The sequence below is a fragment of the Castor canadensis genome, chromosome 3 (genome assembly GCF_047511655.1).
Source record: "Castor canadensis chromosome 3, mCasCan1.hap1v2, whole genome shotgun sequence".
NCBI lineage: Eukaryota > Metazoa > Chordata > Mammalia > Rodentia > Castoridae > Castor > Castor canadensis.
In genome coordinates, this window is record NC_133388.1 from 174,691,787 (window position 1) to 174,713,930 (window position 22,144).

The 22,144-nt window shown below is 35.1% G+C and overlaps 1 protein-coding gene across 7 annotated transcripts in view; it reads right to left on the minus strand.

Annotated features, from left to right (window-relative positions):
• The window catches only part of Trps1 (transcriptional repressor GATA binding 1), a 241,667-nt gene that overhangs the window by 175,460 nt on the left and 44,063 nt on the right, over window positions 1-22,144 (minus strand). For all 7 annotated transcript variants that reach the window (XM_074069096.1, XM_074069095.1, XM_074069093.1 and 4 more), the window contains 2 exons: window positions 19,241-20,169; window positions 5,078-6,207 (listed from right to left, as the gene is read on the minus strand). In XM_074069096.1, the coding sequence (XP_073925197.1) occupies window positions 5,078-6,207; window positions 19,241-20,167 (2,057 nt within the window). In that variant the 5' untranslated portion in view covers window positions 20,168-20,169. The remainder of the gene's footprint in view (window positions 1-5,077; window positions 6,208-19,240; window positions 20,170-22,144) is intronic.

Here is a 22,144-nt window from a genome sequence, read left to right on the forward strand (position 1 = left end):
GGTGTCACTCATTCTAATCTTTTTTTCTTTTTGGCAGCACTGGGGGCTTGAACTCAGGACCTCACACTTGCTAGACAGACACTCTACCACTTGAGTCACTCCACCAGCCACTCAGTCTATTTTTTTCTTCCAAACTCTCCAGTCTTATGCTTTATGTGTTGATCCTACAAACAGTATTTAGTTAAATTTTACTTTTACATATCATCTGATAGTTTCTTTAAGTGGAAAATATAATCCACAATGTTCATTTAAGATTTCTGATAGTTTCTTTAAGTTAAGAGTATAATCCACAATGTTCATTTAAGATTTAGATATCTGGAATTTTTATTGTTGTAATTTTGAAATTCTATTTGTACAACTTTTTCCTCCTCTTGCCACATTCAAAAATGTGAATTGAATTTTATGGGTATTCCTTTCTTTCCTGTTCCATTTTTCTCCTCTATAGGAGTTAATTATCCTTATTTTTTTTCAGCTATGCATAACAATGTCCCAACTCACTAACTTGAAACAAGTTGAGCACCTTCAGAACACTTTAATATTGGTCATTTTTTCTTTCAAAACTTACATAGCAGCACTGTCCGATACTTTAGGATGTCTCTTTTTGAATGGCATAAATGAGGAAGACCATATTCATTTAAATTTATCCAGATGTTTCTCAGTTCTTTATTGATCTGAGGATGGTTTTACTCAGTAAACAATACTAGGTTCATTTTTCTTTCAAAGCATTCAGTATAGTCCTCCTTCTACCAGTTTCCATGCTGCTAGTAAAAAGTGTATCAACCTGCTGGGTGTGGGTAGCTCACATCTGTAATCCTACCTACTCAGGAGGCAGAGATCAGGAGGACCATGGTTCGAAGCCAGTCCTGGACAAATAGCTCATGAGACCCTATCTCAGAAAAACCCATCACAAAAAAGTACTGGCAGAATGGCTCAAGTGGTAGAGTGCCTCCCTTAGCAAGCATGAAGCCCTGAGTTCAAGCCCCACTGCAACCAAAAATAAAAGCGTATCAACCCGGTTGTCTTTTCTTAGTAGCTGATTTGTTGTTTGCTTCTAGCTTCTCTACCTGGCATTTTAACTTATGCAGTAATGTGTTATGGTTGAATTTACTTTTATACAATTTGTTTAGTGTGTGCTACACTTCTTTGTATGTGCATATCTGTATCTCTCATCAGTTCTAAAAAACCTTTCTCTTCAAGTATTGATTACTCATCCTCTATTCTCTTTATTATTTTCTTCTAGGACTCTGATTACACATATGTTATGAAGAGCTTATTATATTTCCACATATTACTATCTGATTTTAGTATTTTCCATGCCCTTGTCCTCTCATAAGTATTCTGTTTAGTGTCTATTCTGATTAATTCATTTGATTTCTATCAAAAAATCTGACATTTAACCTATCTGTATGTTTTAAATTTCAACAATTATATTTTTCAAGTAATACGTTATTTGTTTCTTTTTTGATTCTCCCTGGTAATTTACAGTTTCATGTTGCTTGATAAGTTTATAATAGTAATTTTTCTTCAAACACTTACGATGTTAAAATTCACAACTCCTGTACTTGAAGTATATAAATCTGTTCCAACTAATTTCACACATAGTGGTTTATTTCTCTGAGGTCCATGTGGCAAATTTTCATAATGATGAGTTTATATAAATTTACCTTAATCTACAGACACTTTTAGGTAAAAATTGAGTACTTTTCTATAGAAAAAAATTATGTTTACTGCTTCCAAAAGACAGAAGAAAGCATCTAACATATAAAGATTCAATTGCCTTCCCGGTCTCCATTAAAGTGAAACTCAGAATCAGTCTCTCTCTCTGTCTTTTTCTTTCTCTCTCCCTCTCTCTGTAGATGACTCCAGGCTTAGTCTCTTGGCTAGCTCTTAGCATCTGCTGTCTGTGCAACCTCACATTCCATTCTTACTGTTCACTTCTCCCTAATCTGAGTTTAGCTCACTCTTGCTGAAGGGGAGAAAAACAAGAGCTTCTGAAATTCCCCTTAATTTGGAAAAGTCTGGCAATGAATTACAAAGTATGTTTTATCAAGTATAGATGTTTTGTAAGAAGACTGTGCTACTATTTAGGCCAGGAACATGTTATAACCCTGAAAATTTTGACGGAAATAGTAGTAAATAGAGAACAGGGACACTGTTTATTAAATAATAATAATGGACATGCAATGAGAGAAACCTTGAAATTTATGAGTGGTATATAATAATGTCATCATAATAAGAGTTAGTGGGCATTCTAGGTAAATAGGAAACATTAAGAAAAAAGAATTATCTAATTCCAATGGGAAAAAGTCACGTGATGGAATCAACACTGAGGTTTCTCACTGGAGTTCTACATTGACTTTCTTGCTTCTCAGCTATAGTTATTTTAGAACCAAATGATTTCATATATTGTATAGTTTGGCTTTTGCTAATTTATACTATACTATAAGTCTTATGAAGAAAGCACTCAAAAGCCTACAATATCCAATAGCAATAACAAAAAATTATGGTAGAAGTCTCCCAACACGAATGAAATAAATAATGTGATTTTAATTAGACAGATACAGTTGTGATAAGGTAAGCCTATCCTCTTAATGTATGTTCAAAATGTAACATTTTGAGAAATGCTTTGATAGCAGAACAAACTTCAAACATTCATGTGACTGTTTCCTCTCACAGCCCACAGCCTCTACTATTGTTCAACTTTCAGTAAAGTTTCTTTACACTTCCTACTCTTGAATCATGACTTATGAAATTTTAATACTCTAATTTTCAAATATTTCTGTAAGCACTCAAAAACAGATTAAAGATAAAGTTCACCATCTTAAAGGTTCTCAGATCAGCAAAACTACATCTGGATTAAAAAAAGGTGTAAGATTATTTTAATGCCCTAGGAACAAAGTGCTCTTTAATTTCTTAGCTAATAAAATTGTAAGAATTTGAATTACATTCAAAATGAACAAACAACTGTCCTTTGGTATTGAATCTTATGTCCTCACAACTATGCAAAGCCATCTAATTGTGAAAGATGAAAATGTAACTCACCTTGGAGATCTCAGCTAATTCATAACTGCTGTGATGTCAGATGCTGTTAAGGATTTCATTTACATAAAGACATTCACTGACCACCTATTAGACATCCTAGCAATAGGTTTAATTGTGCAGATACAGTGGGAAGTAAGAAAAGAATAGTCTTTTCCCTCTGGAGCTTACTTTCATTGCAGAATATCCCTGACATTATTAAGTAACAAGAAATTATTTTCTTTATCTAAAGAATATGGAAACTATACTTTCACAATGTTTCAAACAATGGCCTCAGCTTCCTGAAGAAAAATGGCTTTTCCAAATCATCTGTAGCTGTATCAGCTAGCTGTATGTGTGTTTGTGTACACACACACATGCATGCATGCTTGTGTTTGTGCTGACTTCCTTCTGATTAGAGAAAATAAGGAAGGTTTCTTCTAAGAAGCTGTCCCTTCAAAAAACTGGATTATCTAATTTTTACATCATTTCACCAATGTAGGTGCATGGTATGCATAGACTCTTTCACACGCACCCATCCACACTGGAAAAACTCAGAGAGAAGCTGACGTCTACTAGCCCAGAAATAAACTAGCATGCAGCTAACATCAGAGGAGCCAGAAACACTCATTGCAAGTGTGAACACATATTTGATTGCAGGACTGTGTCTTTCCTAGGGCTGACCTTATAAATTAAACAGCGTAAATCTCAAGTGAGTGTTTTCTGAACATTTTGATTCACTGTGAACATTAGGCTGCCCTTCAGACTAACATCTAACATTACGGTGCCTTTGTTGGACTTGAACTGCCTCACTCCTGATGACTGGAAAGAGGCACACACTCTGCCACTAACACACAACTTCCAACAGGAATGGAAGGAACCAGTTAGAACCTTGGGACCTAAAAACTTAAATGATAAGATTTTTAAACTGGAATATTGAATCTACATATGGAAAAACACTTGAAACTTGTAAATAAAATGTCTTTACTTCAGTGTCTGGAGACATAATAATAAGAAAGCACCCAATAAGCCCCAAGTAGTATCTGAACACCTGTATCTCCAGGGCTTTGTTGAATTAATCCCTACTTATAACCAAGTCTCAGTTTAAATGATCCTTCCTCAGGGAGTCATTTCCTAATCCAACATTATTAAGCTATGTTGTTACTATATTCAATTTAAACAGAGTGCTCATACTTCATCTCTTATGACACTTACCACTCTTTTTTAGTGAATGTGCTTTGACTCTCTTACTAATTTGTAAATTCCATGAGGAAACTAACTATGCCTGTTTTGTTTATTCTTGTATAGCCAAATCCTAACACACTGTGTATTTCTGGGAATAATTAGGGAACAAATTCTTAAATAAAATAAATAAATGTAACCTAAACTTGTCTATAGAAAGTGTGCAAAATTAACTGGCACAGTAAGGTTTATAAAGAGAAAGCATCAAAGTAGAAAAAAACTAATAATGTACTCTTCTCCCCATGAATCTGAAATAACTTAAGTTTAATCTGTTCAGAGGAGTGAGTACACATCTAAAATCACACATGTTGCAAAATGCTCACCTTCAGATTACTGTTTGTATTCCAATCAAAGAATGTTGTATAATTGTTCAAAGTGAGAAGAATGTTCAATCTCATTTTAAGAGAAAAATGAACATGTTCTCAAGCTGATTGCTTCCCAATTGGAATAGAGAATAAAATATACTGTAATTACATCTTTAATTTGGAACTCCTCAATAAAAAAATCATAGGATGTGTAGTCATGCTTAGCCATGCCAAATAATAGACTATGGTAAATCAGTAAACATATTATCAGTATCATTGAGAATTTAAAAAAATACTGGATAAATGGTATAAAACAGGTTAAGAAACATGGGTACAAATGCTTAAATTTAAATGTGAAGTTATTATATCTATAAATATGCTATCTGCAAGTATGATGGTGTTCTATGTGATCTTGTCCTATAACTCCTCCATCAGACTCAGTCACACCAATTCCTGCATCAGTCTTCTAGATTGCATTATTCTCTTGGTATTTCACCCCCCAAATAGCTTACCTGTAGTGTCGGGAAATCTCTTCCTCCACCTGGGTAATAAAATCACATTTGGTACATGAGTGTTCTTTGCTTTCCTTGACAGCCTGCTGCCCATCCAATCCTTGCAGAAGATTTGCTTCTTGTTTGACATCTGATGCTTGGGACTCATGCACAGTCTCATAGTGAAAGAGGAGAACATCGACATCAGGGGTAGAAAATGAACACTGGTGGCACTGGTGTTTGACTCTCGAACTTCCAGCTGCCCCCGGAGACAAGTGCAACAGCAAGAGTGCACAGTGGGAACAATTACTTTTTCTACAAGCAAAGGGATAAGTAATTTCTCCAAGGTGCTTTTCTGGGCTGCAAAGACCTCTGGGACAGAATGGACAATGTTTAATAGTACACTTGTGAATGTTATGGAGCTGCTGATAATGACGGAGAAGTGGCCCCACTACAATTACATCAGGGCCATGGCTTTTGGAATATCTAAAGTCACAGAACTGACAGTTATAACTCGTTACCATATTATCCTCTGCTCCCTTGCTGGAGAAGTCCTTCTTTTTCGCCCCACTTGAGCCCTTGTCTGCCTTGGTCATTGGCTCTCCTTCTGCACTTTTGGCTAGATCATTCTGATTAATGACAGAGCCCCTGGGAAGCTTATCATTCAATTCTGGATTAAGGCCGCCTGACTGCACTGCTGCATGCTGCTTGCCATAATGTTCTAGCAATTTAAGTGAGCTAGAAGACTCACAGCTAAAACTACAAAATTTACACCAGTAGTAACTGGTGGCCTCTGTACCATTTTGTCTCGAAGAATCGAGGGGCTTGATGGGCACTGAGTAGCCAACAGGAGTGTCATCTCCCGCCTTAACGGTTATCTTGTCCTGCCACTTTCCCAAGTCTCCAGAATCACTGGCTCGAAGGGCAGGGATGGATTTGTTAGAGTTTTTCTCTGAAGGTTTCGCACCCTCAGAAGAAGGGAGAGAAGCTTTTATTTTGTTCGGGTGAGTCTGAAGAAAATGTTGCTCTAGTTCAGTGGATGAGTTGCCCATGTAAGTGAAATTGCAGAATTTACAGCGGAAATACTTGGTGTTTCCTTGGCAATCTGGTGTTTTCCGTCCAATGCCAATGAATGTTCCACCTGAAGTGACCTGGAGTGTGAAAGAGATGGATGTTATTTTAAATGTGTCATTAACTCAGTGGTTTCTCTAGGGGCAGGGGGTACCACCAAGTATTCCACATGAAAAAATACAATAGTACTCCTGCTTTTCATGAAATAACTTGAATAATTAGGGTTCCCAAAAAATGTACCCTTCTTTTCTCAACAGCTACTCTATAAGTGATTCATTATATTAAATATTTGAGGCCCAAATAACAGATGAAGGTTAGTAATAAAAGCACTATAACTAACCCCAAAGTTTTAATAACATATATATATTTAAAAGCATTAAGAAAACAATTTTCACATAAATAAGTTTTATTACTGCCTCTCTCATATCACATCCCTAGAGAAGCTTCCAAATCGCATGGGGTTTCTTTTCCAAAACTAAGGGCTTTGTCAAAATCAGAGGCACTTGCTCAGAGATTACTCAATATGAAAATTCTCCAAGGCAATCGTTGGTTCCGTTCCTTCAGTACCGAGGCTGCAAGCAAGGATGGGATCTATGTTTTGGGTGAGATTAAGATGCTAACATGACCACACAAAATGGTTTTTAATGGAAGCCCAGGCATGTATAATTAAACTAAAAATAAAGTAAATTGAGTAGACAGGAAATCTTGGTGAAGGAAGACCATACAGACTTTCAAATGTCTCTCCACCAAAGCTAAATGAACAGAAAACCCTTCCAGGGCTGTATTTGACTAAGGCACTACCTCAGAGCAAATAACCCACAGTTATTCTCGTGAGTAGGTCATGGGGATTTTCAAATACTAAAATAAGATAACTCCCCCATGAAAATTTCTATAGTTCTGCTTTCCTTTCCAAACTTGAAACTACACAGTAGGCTAGCTATGGTAACAAAACCAGCCTCAACTATGCAGGCTATGGCAGGACAATCAGGAATTCAAGGCCAGCCTAGGCTACATAGCAAGAACCTGTCTCAAAACATAATAAATAAATAAAGAAGAAAGTACATAGTTTAGGGGCTACGAAAGGCCTTCAAAGGTCACTTTGTATAACCCTTCCAGCTTTCACAGTGTGTACCTCAATGAGTAGCTCAATCAAGAACCATCACTGACCAGCCAAAATTCATGATTTAAAATAAGCCTTTGACTGAACTGCTCAAAAAAGGGAGATACTTCCCCTTCTAAATACCAGTGAATGTTTGAATTTTTCTAGCAACCAGATGTAATATATAAAGCAAGTGGCATAATCATGTTCTGCCTTCTTCAACAGCTGCTCAAAAATGACATGTGTGATCACTGCTCATATCCAAATCACTCCATGAGAAAAGTTCCAGGCAGCTCAAAATCACTTAAAGGCTCTACTTAAAATGCAAATAATATTTTATAATGCATTCAGAGATAAGTTTGTACTTCTATTGTTATACATAGGGAGTAAGATTGATGAAAGTCTACATTTGCTACTCAAAGAAAGGGGGAACCCTGTTCAAGTTACTTAACTTCTCTGGCCAACAGCTTCCTCAATTGGGGCAGCTTCTAAATTTATGTCTAGTATTACAGTTCTAGGAAATGTACATTAACACATAAACAACTTGATATTGACTCTAAGATAATATTTATGAAGGTCTTCCACAGCCTCCATCAAAGGAATAATAATGGTACACACTGGACAATGTCTATATCCACCATCCTAAGCACACAGGTATCAATGTGTCCATAACAAAGCATCATTGAACCAAGAAGCTAAGAATGGAGCACTCTCCCAGGCAGCAACCTGACAGTTACTCAATGGTGTGAGAGCTACCAAAGCCTAAATCTTGAGGATACAACCTAGAGTATTGTAATATAGTGTTTAGGTGACTAAAGCAACTAAAACTTGCACTGAAATTTCATACATCATATTGAAAATTTTCTACATGTATTTCCCAATTTATTGGTGGTGAAGATAATAAAACCTTATTTTCAAAATGGAATGCTATCATCAGGTACTTTGTTCAGGAACTTAAACTTGAATCAAAAGGGCAAATTCAGAATTATCTCATTCTTTTTTAGTGCAAGCAAAGAAAGAAAGCATACAAAATCTAGAGATGAAATTTTTCATTTTTGAGCTACTACATTGCTTCAGAGTTGCAGAGCTTCCCTAATATAAAATGGTTTGAACTCCTGCTTGTACAGTTGAGATTCCCAAGAAACACCACACATATTTCTTTGATTTTGCAACCTTTAAGCCTTGTGTGCCACAAACACACTGAAATGTTTCATATCCTTAAGAAATCCCTATCCATATGATTCTGAAGTGGATTTAATCTATTACTAAGCATCACTGAATCCTTTAAGGTTGTTGTTTGTGACCTTAAGAGTCAGAAAATCCAGGTTAACAATGACTACTATTAGGTGAAGAGACTATGAAAGAAAGGCAAGCTTGTGAAAAATTATCAATAAAACTTTTTGGTTTAGGATTAACTAAGCTATGGAACCTCAGTTAAGTCTTTTGAGTTGGTGATGGCGATGTATCTAAAAGCTGTGATTCTTCACAGGAAAGATCTGCCAACTTCATAATGTGAATGAACTTGAATTATGCTGGGGAACACTTTAATACTACTGACAGTTTTGGGAAATACAGCCTAAGCAGTAAACAAAACTCATGGATCTAATTTAATAGTAAGAACAATACTGACACTTTTGTATATTACCTATTTGCCTTCTTGAGTTATAGCAGTTAATTATATTAGTATTATATAGAATTAAAAGGTAATATGATAAGAGAATCACATATTATAAAAACCATAATTACTTAGCGTTCTATTAATTTTCTTTCAAAAAGAAGATGTGCAGCCATACTTTGTAACAATTTCTATATTTTTTTAAAGTGATATTTTTACATAAGTCATAGTGAGACATGTACATCATTTATATGTACACCATTTAAGTGCCACTCTAATATAAAACACAATTTCCTACTTAAAGAGACAATATCCATGCCTACTGGCCTTGTTCATTCCATTCTCATGACCTACAAATGTTATTTTTATTCTCTTCATTTCAAGATTAAAAATACATAACAGGAACAGTTATGCAAAATGAGTATTTGCAATAGTTTATTAAAATTTATTGCTACAAAACAGTCCCTACACATAGAATTACTGTAAACTTTTTAAAAGTGTGAATACAACAAGGAGTAAAAAATGTTATTTTTTCTTATCTATGTCTATACTCAAAGACCATAGCAGAATCAAGTATAGCTTTCACTCTGTCTTCCTTTTCTAATCAGCACTTAAATTATAACCATTGACCCAGAAGATTTTTTGGTATAGATATCCAATATTTTAAAAATTATATTAAACTATAAATCCTATTTGGACTAAAAGTTACAAGTATTCCTTCATCCACTTAGTAATTACTGAGTTATATAGCTTGGGTCAGGTTCTGTGAATATTAAGGATACAAAGTAAATAAGTTAGACCACTTCTTTGCCTTCAAGATCCTTATAATTTAAGGTTAAAACAAACTTTAGACAAAACTCTTTATACATTTGTGGTTACCTTTTCTTTGCATTTGTCTGCTCTCAGAGGAAGTTTTCTAAATCAAATTCTATGAAAAGTGACATTGTTTAACCTCTTGGAACCACTTTCCCTGTCTCTATGAATATAAGTAATACTGTACACGCTGTCATTTCTCGTATTGTGAGGACCAAGTGAGAACGAAAATAGAACCTTTCAAGATGATAAAAATATTCTAGAGTGCTCTCTGTCCAATATGGTGGTCATGAGCCACATGTGGCTACTGGGCAGGTAAAACAAGGTTAGAACGAATGATGAAGTGCGCATTAAAATTTAAATTTTGGAGACTTTTTCACTAATTTAATTTTAATTAACTAAAAGTTAAATGGCTACAAAATACTTTACTTGGCAGCACACTCTATGATAATAGCCACATGCATGAGATTATTATTTAATAAAATGAACCATCCAAGAAAATGTCTTCTATCATGAAACAAACAGACTAAGCAGAGGCAAAGTCATTCAATGACAAAAATCACACATTTTGAACACTATTCTTATGTATAAATGAAAAGGTAAAATTTTGCTGTTTTTGATGTAATATTCTATTTATGTTCTTTCTGAGACCACAGGAAGAATATGATAGTAACGTTTGGAAGTAAGCATTTTTAACTCCTCAAGGGATGTGTGAACACAGACAGAAATATCTCACCAATACCCCTGAGTTACCTGAGCTAAGGAGTCATAGTAATTCATGGCACCCTTAAAATTGACTTGAGATGATCTATATGGGTCTCCTCAAGGAAATCCAAAATGCAACTTTCATACAAAATCAAATGAGTATAGAGCCATTTGATTTTAAATTAAAGTTATACTGAAACACTCAGCACAACTTTGGCATAAAAACAACAAAATCCACCAGATTTTAAGTTGTTTTTCACTGACTGAAGATTATAGTGGCTTTCTCTTTTATTTTAATCTTAGTTTTAAAAACTATTTCTTCCATATAGTATTTTCCATGGCTTTTATTTAAATTCATCAACATACATCTTCTTTATCAAAAATGTTCCACTAATGAAGTGAAACATATTAAAGGGGTGGCTTTTCTCAAAGTCTCTAAACTCAAATTATTTCTTTCCTCCTAACATATAGTGAAATCTAATAGCAATGATATCTAAAAGAATATGTCAATGAGAAAAATTTTTAAAAGCCTCAGAACTCTTAAAATGACACTTTTACATATGTACTTATGCTCATTGCAGAAAAAAAAAGAGTTGTTTGAAATAAACACAAACCTTTTCTCAGATGTGGTTCATTTTCAAGTACTATAATTGATAGCAACAGAGATAATTATGAGGGTACTAATTTAAGAGGACTTGAGGTTATGGGCTGATAGTCAAAAAAAGTAAAACCTGAAAATAATGGGCTAAGTTGTTAAAGAAAAATCACAGAAAAAATACTGAACTTTCAAATATCTTGAACAATTCTGTAAGGCCTAATCTTGGTTGAATATAACTAGAGTTAGAATTAATCTGCTAAAATATATAGGGAATATTTCTGCATTATAGTTCTTCAAAAACACATTCCAGAATATAGGGTATGCATCAGTTATGTACACCTGAAGAAGAATAAATGTAAACTTTTAATAAATCTAATTATGTGGCAATCACCTCACTCACATGGCACATATGGCTTCTTCCAACAGCCTGTTCCTATCAGTGCCACTACACTGATTCATAACAACCACCCAAAGTGGGGACAGCAGAACTTAAAGAGGTACATAGAGCACATTTAAAAGAAAACTACTGCGCGTTCCTCATAATCATCTTTTTGGGTTTAAAACTGGTTTTTTTCTCATTTTACTCACTATAACTCTGAACTACTTTCACTGTGGTTAACTAGTATCTGAAATGACAGGATACCAATATATCTTAAAGTCAATCTCAATCATTTGGAAGCCAATCTTTTATGAGAATACAGCAGAGAGAATGCACTGCAAATAGATCTTAAAGATGAATGCATTCTACACAGCACATTTCTACAACTGACCTGCCATTGCCACTGGCCTGTACTGGAAAAAAGTAAGAATTGCACACGAGTTCCAATGAGGATCGTAAGGGAAAGGCAGAGTTTAATAACTGAAGAAGCGGAACGTCCTTCCTCCAGGAAGGGTGCTATGTGAGAAGCATTGGAAATACAAAAAAGAAGTTACGGAGTCCAGAACCCCAACATGTCTGTGGTACAGTGCAAAAAGCTCACAAGAAAATAGAGCACAGCAGCAGTGGAATGTGTGCTTCTGCTGAGAGAGTGAACAGGTTCCGTGACAACCAAGGAAGAGAACTTAACCCAAACTGACAAGTCAGCAAAGCCCTCTGGAGGTGATACCCAAGCTGTGGACAGACAAGTTGACATTTGAAGAATGATCTCAAAGGCAGTGATTGTGGAAAGGCTTCTCAGGTGGAGGAGAAAAGCAGAGTAAAGGCAGAAATGTGAGCTGTTCTCAGGAAAACTGAGGTATTATCAAATCTTTAAGTGGAATCCCTTACCTAATGTCACCTGCTTTGTAGCAAGTGAAATAAAAGTGCTGGCCTTGTTTTTACTATTATCGCTAGAGAAAAATAATGAAAGAATTTGGAAAGGCAATATCTCATTGGAGAGCCCATATTTAACTATACAAAAATTGGATGTTTTAATAGATGTATACTTCCTATAAATAAAAAGATTGATCTCTGAATAGAATTTATTTTTTAAACAAATGAAAGAAGGGAGGGAGGGAGGAAGGGAGGGCAAGAAGAATGAAGGAAGAGAAAGGAAAAGAACAGAGGAAAGGAAGGACAGCAAAGGAAGAAGAAAAAGAAGAGAAAGAAAAAGAAACAAAAGAATGGAGAGAAAGACAAGCAGGCAGAGGAGGAAGGAAAGGGAAATGAGAAAGGGAAGGAGGAAAAAAACGAGGTGAACAGACAGAAAAAGAAACCAGTAGGAATTTACTAAGTAAACAGTAAGCAAATAATGGGACAACTACTCTATTGTTTGTGGAGATATATCGAAAAGAAAACCAGGTTAACTCCAGTATTTCCAGCCAGAACAACTTTAAAATGGAAATATGGCTGGCAGAATGGCTCAAATGGTAGAGCACCTGTCTAACAAGCATGAAGCACTGAGTTCAAATTCAGTACCACATTTTAAAAAATGAAAACATGTAATAAAGAAGGCAAAAGAAGTTGTTTTGGGGAACTTTACTTTTACTGATGTGACTTTGAGGTGTTAGGGGAATACCAAGGTGGAGCCACCCATCATCTGGAAAAACAGGTCTTAGAACAAACCTTCATGTATTATATGATTCCTGAATATGCTAGTGGCACATGAAAGAATTTAGGTGTTCTTTAATCTAACATCAACAGGTCATCTAACTATGAAAAGAGAAATGCTAGACAGGGTATTTGAATTCCCAAGCTCTTCACTATACTCTACATTTGTCTCACTTTCAGAACCCTGTGAAATCACACAGCTCCAAGCACAGTTGGGGTGTGTAGCATACTCAAATTAGACACTCAAAAGGCATTTTGATTTGTTCTCTGCCTCCACACCCATCCCTACTTTTAACGTAGGCAGAGGATAAACCCTTAATTACACAGCCTTGGAGAACATAAATGGAGCTGAGTGCATCTCCTAAACATTTAATCTTCATAGAAAAACCAACCTCAAGTGTGCCTAGTAATGATAAAAGCAGAAGACAACTCTCAGACCATCTATTAGATCATAAATTCCTAAAACAAGGCCCTCTAAATAAAAGGAATATGAAATAAATCAAACACATGCATAAAATGCCCCTTCGTTTGGGAATAAAACATTTCATTCTTAACTAAATGCATCAAAATTTGCCCCTTACTCAATCAGAGCTAATATCTTTACCTAAAGTATCAGTAAAAATGAATCATAGTAACTGAAAAAAAGACAAATTAATACATTTAATTTTTTCAATGATTTAAATAAGTCTAACACGTTTCAATAAAGTGGTATCATAGTACATGGATTAGGTAACAAATAATCTCAAAGAAATCACAAACATCCCCACATTCAAATGATTCAGAGTATGCAACAGCCCAGAGCCATGTCTTCCATCCTTCATGTTTCCATCCTTCATGTGCAATGGGCCCTTCTCCCACTGACTTTCTGTTTGCAGTAAAATGTCTCACATTTGAGGAAGTAGTATATCACAGTGGTTATGAACAAAGGCTTCTGGAGCCTGTCTATCCCGGTTTACATCCTATCTCCCTTGGTTATGCAACTCTGTGATCTTGGGCAGGTTACTTCAATCCCTCTATGCCTGCTTCCGCTTTCTTTTTTAATGGACATAATGGTAGCGTCTACTTCAAGGGCTTTTATGAAGATGAGTTGATTACTTCACATCAATAACTCAGAGCTGCATATGCACACATTAATAAATGCTGGTTGTTATTAGATATAAATCCAAAATTAGGGGGAAAAGGTATCTGCAATTTTTATTATGTAAACTAAAAGATGAAAGAAGTATGGATCAAATTAAATGTAATACTGAAAAATGAATTTTATACTTGACTTTCAATTAAAATTAAACAAGAATTTGTCTGATATTTGCTTCCATATTTGGAATCCTATGACAAAGAATCTAACAGGTCTATGGTCTAGTAATTCTCAGAACTAGACTCCACGAAGGAAATCAGAAAATGAAAGGGAACTGCTCTCTCTCTCTCTCTCTCTCTCTCTCTCTCTCTCTCTCTCTTTCCAAACTTTTCCTGGGGTTGGCACACTAGCTGTGTATCTGTGTTTCCAACAGCTGCAAGTATGCTGTAATTACAATGACCTAAGAAATAAAAAGCACAAAATAATCTGCTGACTTGATATGGTTAGCAGAGCCCAGAGTTGGCCATTTGAGAGATAAAATTTTTATTAAGAGTTGAATAAGGCTAAATTTGATTGGATGCATTGATAACCATGATTCTCTCTTCTAAACATACTGCCTGGAAAGAAACACTGATATTCTAGAAAATGATAAATGTTCTTTAAATAATAACAAATAAAACAAAAATCAAAGAGGGATTGACATTTATCATACCAACTCTCATGTTAACAAAGCCAAATGGAGATTTAACTGTCATGCAGGTAAAAGGGATTCGTTAAGATGGTCAGACCATTCTACCCAGGAGGCTACATTATCCAGTTGGGCCATCTTACTGATGAAAATAACCTGGTAAATGCCAGAACTTTGCTTTGTTTTATGGCCTTGGGGTGAGCATATGTTTTATTTTGCACACTTTATTACTTGTTAAAGAGACACAGTCCTGAAAATAAGTATGGGCTTATATGCCAAACATTCTGTACTCTATAGACACTCTGAATTGATTAAAGTCTCATTTGCCAGTTTTTTTCCAAAATGCAATTGTCCTCAGCTCAGAAAAACAAAGAAACAGAACCTGCTAAGATCTACAACTTCCCTCCTACTCCAAGGATCAAAGAAAACTGCAAGGCAAAAAATAAATATTTGAAAGTAAAATACAAGACAAGTCAAAATAAACCACAATGAGATTAATGTTCCCCGATGTTTTTTCTTTTTTCAGACCAAACTGTAATCCCCTGCTCAAATGAATACTGGTACTGGTATATGTTACAAATCTATAAAACTCATACAAAAGTACAAAATTTAACTTCCTATGTCTGAAATCTACTCTTCCTGTTTCTAACATGACATATTGTGCAACTCTGATAAAAAAAAAATTTACAAAACAGAAATGTAGCACTCCTAGTTCAAACATAAGATTGTCCCTGGTAAATTAATAAAGCAATTCTCCTATTAACCTTAGATTTCCACTAAGGTCCAAAACGAATGCAACAGCTGGATCCAGTAGCTACCTTCTGAATCCTGAGTGGTGCAGGGTAATAGAAAAGGTTTACTCATATAGAAAGGCAACATATACATCTTGAGCATTTATAAACTTGGGCTAGTGTAAACACTTTCCCGTGGGAAGCACTACTTGACAGGACTCCTAATTTTATAACCTGATCTGAGGACTAAAAGCTCCCCCATAAAGATGATGCAAACACCCTAATGCACAGCACATTAAGCCCTAATGAAACAGCAAAGTCTGCGTTGTTAATGCAGGCCTCCATTCAGCAATGGTTTAAATATAAGCATAATAAAGCAGATTAAAAAGAAACAGGCTGTAATTACTTTTTTAAGAACTCAATCTCTTGTCCTATGATTGGTTTACATGTGCGCCTCAAAGGCTGAACACAGATAGTAAAAATTGCATGAAGGGATCACCAATCATGCTATATCCATTATTTTTAAAAATGTAAGCATATTATAATGGATAACACTTGCAAGGAACATGGAAAATTGGGAAGTTAACATCCTGGTCAAGTCAGTTAACTCTAAGTAAGCTATTATAGATTTTTTGTTGTTGTTTTTCTTGGAAAAGAAACTATTTCTTTCCTGATTTCAGAGTTGGCCATGTTACCTCAAGGTGTGTTAAGGGGGAGGATCTCATGAATTCCTCAGACTAAGAAAAGACAGCTGTGGTTTAACGATGGCTGTTTAAGGTGACCTCTGTTATCCTACCAGGTCTCCAACTACTATGAAACACAAAAAAAATTTTTTACACTATTCTTACAAAATTGTAATTCTTTACCAAATTATCTGTGGTATAATTTACATAGAAATGAATATTATCAGTACAATTTACATGTTATCTAACCTTTAATTAGTCTTCCAAACATAATTATAAACTTGTAACTTATATATTTACATCTTGGACTTTGTTTAAATTATTTCTTTTTCCCAACTCTGTATCTCATATTTGCACTCAAGTCAGTTCAAATTATTTAAAACCATCCATGTCAAACCAAAATATAGATCAAAGCCACAGAGTTCTTTAAGTCCTTTACTTCTGGCTTCTGTTCCTTTTTTCTTGGCCTAAAATGTCATAAATCTATCATTAACTACCAACTGTTCTAAATGTTTTTTAAAAGCCAGTTTAATTGAAAAGGATGAATGAATTGTTCATCTATTCCTTCAATTGTCTTAAATTACAAAAGTATGTAAGTGATTTTAAAGTTGAATGATAGATAGTCTGATATTTACCAACATCTTTTTATCAGAAAACATACAAGCCATTAGCTTACTACATATAATACATGTATATTTCTGACAAAAACTGCATTAAAGAAATTCAACAGTCAGCATTTTATCTCACACAGCTTTTAGTCTCCAACAGTTCAAGTGCCAAATAAAGAACCTGTCAAATAGCATTTCACCAGCACAAATACATGAGGATAAAAAGGGGAAATTCAGATATGCTCCTATTATTGAACCTAAGCATAAAGAGTTGTTCAATGTTCATTTCATGCAAAAATACCAGTAAGTTACCTATCATCAGACATGTTTCTGCATTAGTATTGGTATATGTGCAATATGTTCAAAAAATTAGCATTTGAGCCTCTAGTATATTTAGTATTTTCTTTAAAAATTGAAGCTAACTTTCTTTACACTTGCTTCAAAACTCAATCACTACTTTGAAATAATCACCCACTTTTTCCAAGAATTGCTTTCTATTTGTAGCAATATTAGTTCTCTTTGAAAAAAAAAAATTGATCTTAACAAGATTATCTTCCTGCATGCTATTTCCTACCATTTTTTGTCTTCTTTACTGTGTGTGCTACAAGGATTTAGTAGACAGCACAGTCTAAGATCAGCTGTTTTATTTCTAGTTCTAGTAGTTCAAACTCAGATAGCTCACACATCTGTTTTATTTCTAAAATCACTGCCCAGGAAAAGTGTTCCACCCAAACATAAACTTTACTATAAATAACTAAGAACCTAACAAATAACTGTTTGGGGGAAATGGAAGTGTGTTTAAAACTCTGAATTCTTCCAAACTATAGGCCTTAGTAATCTTCATTTTAGAGCCTTCCTGACAGCCGAGATCAGCTTCCCTCAGAAGTCGTCCCCAGAGTGAACAAACTGAAACTCCTGCCGGAAATCCAGGTATTAACATCATATTACTTGCTAATTATAAAACACCATTTCTCATACTGACATTTTTCACTTCCAACCCTTTTATCTAAAACACGTATTTGCTTTCCAATCATAGTTTGACAGCAGAGTGTATCTGACATAAGACAGTGAAATGATCTTTAATAAGACAGCAGTTCAAAGCATGTAGCTTTCATGCATAATAACTATGTTGGCTTAATTTGCTGCTCCACAGAAATAATTCTATTTGTGGAAATTCACAAAGTAAGATGGAATTTTTAGAGTACGTTACCAAATATGAAACTAGTTTTTTAAGAGTTTTTCATATATCTCCCTTAAAGTGACAGGCCTGCCATTCTGACATTAAAAGGACTCAAATTTTCCTTCTTATTCTTTTTACAAGTATTGCAAAATATTTCCATTATCTGTTATTTGTAACTCCTTTGCATGTCTTTCTTAATTGGCACTAGATCAACAGAGAGGTCTAGAGCAAATGTGGTGTGACTATTAAGTTGATAAAACTACTAATATTTAGTAGGTCAAATAAGTGCAATGTGATTCCATTAGTTCTCTGGTACTCCTAATCATTCCTAAAGAAGGTTAATATTAAATCTAACATGTTTTTAAATCTCCCTGACCTAATAATTCAATAAAAATGTACAGACTACAATAAAAATTAATACCCTATCTCAAACTGACCATGAGTTCTGACTATGCTAAAATTGCCAAAATTAAATGAACACATTTCCTTAGATTCAGTTCCATGTATCATTCCATTTAAAATGGTAACTTTTTTTTCATTCATGTGTGCCACAAACTAAAGACAGAAAAGTAGATCAAAAAGGTGTGCTGCTTTTAATAAAAGTATAAATCTAAATCATTACTAAATGCTTTCATAAATTATTACCATTTTCTTTAAGCATAGAAAGGAATGCTTTATTGGCCTACAAGCAAGGTCATTCTGGTGTCCCTAGTACTTACAATCACAGTGACTTCTTTTTAATCAATGTAAAATGCTTTTCACAAATTTTCACTTCCAATTATTTTGCATTTTCAGGAGTGTGTATCTGTGATCATCGATATGATACATATCTAGTCAAGCTAACTACAAAATTGAATCCCATTCTAAGACACAGGACAGATCTTCACAGAAGGAAAAATTACATCAGAAGTCTTATAATCTGAAACTAATATAAGGCAGAACTGTTTTCACATACAATCATAAAGATCTGCGCCATTTTTGGAAGACTGAAAATATCCAATTACCATGAAATATATCCAGAAATATGAAACTTAGATAATTCCATGAAAAGATTTTTCCCAACCTAATAGAAATGTTGGTACTTCTGTCCATGACAAGAGGCTAAAATGACAATTCTGAATAGGCATTTGGATGATGCAGCTATAGAATACATCCATCATTTTTCTGTGGATCTGACAGCTACCTATCCATCTAGTCTTGGGACTTTGCTTTTAACATTCATATAAGAATTCACATTTGATTGCTAATAACAGCTTCTCTACAAAGATATCACAATACAAATCACAAACCTGTACATCATAGGTCCCATTTAGTAAAACAGGCCGAGAAGAATTGATGTCCTGCAGCACACCAGAAAGCACAGAGCGATTGACCTTCTGGAAGTCTTTGGAATGGCTGAACTGCACCATGTTATGAAGGGCCAGGATTTTGCTGTCCAGCTCAGCATCCTGCCTGGTGCGGTTATGCAGTCCTAAGTGATACTTTCGGAAGTGCTTAATCAGATCTGTGGGGTCATTGCCATAGTAACCATACCCACAGATATTGCATTTAAAGTCCTGAAGCTCTGGAGACAGAGGTGCCGGATCTGAGTTGTCATTCACCAGTAAGTCAGTTTTGGATTTATTCAGTCTTACACCCCCATCTGAAGGCACTTGTGGGTTTTTTGAGGCCACTGAAACTGGGCTCAAACCTTGACAATTGGCTTGACCACTCTGCACTTGCCCTGTTTCCTCAGTAGCCTTTGGTGACATCTTCTGATCTTCCTTTGTCTCCAATGAGTCCCCTGATGGGGTGCAGGCCATATCTTGAGGGTCATCTGCCTCTGATCTTTGAGGAGACTTCAAGGGCTCACAGACTCCCCCAGCAGCTGGAGATGCGAAAGCCAACATATTTCTGTCTGTCACCTCATCATGTGGAAAGAAGGGAAGGTTTCCTCCCTTACTGGGGCTTTCATAATTGAAGCCAGCCTTCTCACACAGGACTGAGCTTTTCAAGTCCTTCTTACTGCTTGTGGATGGATCTTGGCCATGCAAACTATGTTCCTCCTTATTATTTAGTTCTGCAGCATCACTCTGATCCGTATTTTCTGACATCTGATCTGCAGAAAACTCTTTGTTCTTTCCAGATACCTTGCTTTCTGTACCTATCGGCTCCAGGGTCTGACCCTCGCCTTCACTAGCAATGTTTCTCAGAGGGGGGTTCTTTTTCCGGACCATATCTGTGAAAATACAAGGAAAAGGTAGATACAGGGTTATTTGAAAGTTATAGATATGTAGTCCAATCTAAAATATTTTACTTATTTGATTTAAGGATTTCTAAGGTACACAATAAAATATGTCTTTTTTAAGTTTTAAAAATAGTAAAAAACTGACACTAAAGCCAACAATTTACACTTAGAATTATTTTTTGCACAGACTGGCGGATCTATTATTTTAAAATTGGTTTATGAATACTAAAAGGCTCATTGTTATTATTGGCTTCATCTTTCCTATTATTCATTCCTACTGCTTATATTTTTGCCCAATTTCTTTCTTCAGTTATAGTGAATGATATACAGACACATATTTGTACATGGCATAGATTATATAAAAATGTGTACATACATGCTATGTTTATAGAACATATGTACATATTTATGTTTACAGAATACACATTACATGTTTATTCATGGGACAAATATTTGTATATCTAAAGATCAGAAACTGGAATTTAATATTGTTACACTGTGTAGAAGGATATAAATATAGTTTCAAACAAAATACCCTCACAGTCAAAAAAGACAGAAACAGCCATATTATATAAACAGAGAATAAACTGCCCATTACTTTTAGGAAACGAAGGATAATGAATATTTCACCTCCAACCTAGTAACAGATTTCTTTAAGACATATCTGGGGCTTTCCTGAAAGTTAGATGGAGGACCTAGGGACCGGTTCTGGGTTAGACATCTTAGTGACCAGGTCTGGGTTCACTAGGACTCTATCCAATTGGTGAGGAACCAAGGTAAGCACAGGTTTTAGGCATTCCTGGAGGAAAAGCCTGGTCCACCACAAGGAACACACTGGAAGTTTTGCTTAAACAAAACAGTAAGTTGAACCACATGACATTGTCATTTTGAGGTTAAAATGACAAAATCTTATTAGTTTCCTAGGGTTTAGTATGCATGCTAACTCAACTGTGCCTTTCAAGTTCGTGGCATCAGTGACTAAAGTTAAGATTAGAATGCTGTGACAAGTTCCTCCACAGGAATCTAATGAATCAGAACTCTAAGGATACAGAGAAAGAAGAAATAACACGTATCATATCAATTAAAAAATGCATTGACGAAGGCTGGTTGAAGACAGGGTTCTGTGACCTGTGTTCCATAAGCACTCATATGGAAAACTATTGAGTGCTATTTAAGTCATGCTCCCCTCCAAATGTCTCTTGGAAAATTTCACCTGTGACTTCCAAATAAAACAAACCTTCTTTATTAGAAGACTCTTCTGTGAGGTCTAATTTAAGAGAGTTAGTTACACCATGACTATCTAAAATTTGCTGGGAAAAATCCAAATTAATAACATGGTTTAGTCATTTTCATCTATAATTTCTCATGAGTGCTGAAGAACCACACTGGCTTGGAATATATGGGTGTATCTTTGTTTCTGAAAAGCTGGTCAAACAAAAATTTTATAATATGAATCACAGAACAAGAATAATGCACTAGTTGTATAAGGAATCCTTTACAAGGTAAAAATTCACTTTAGTGAATAATGTCAAAAACAGTCCAACAGTACTTTTAAAATACTATGCTTTTCTTATGTACCAATAATGTCATTCTGTAGATATCTGAAACAAAAAAATTACAGGATAAAAAGTTAAAGTTTCAAGAGAAAGTGATGGTTGAGAGGCATTATCAAACTGCTGGCCTGCTATGCAAATGAGGCATAAAATTAACAAAGTTAGAGAACCTTCAGATAAATGAAAAAAATGGTAACTATGTACGTGTGTGTGGGTTTATATGATAGATAGATGACATAAATGATGGATAGGAAGATAGATAAATTTGGGGATTTTGAACTCAGGGCCTTGGACTTGCTAAGCAAGCACTCTACCACTTGAGTCACACCATCAGCCCTACTTATGTTTTTATAATGTTTCCATTTTCAATGTCTTATTTGTTAATGGCAATGTTTTAAGAGACCTCTATTCTG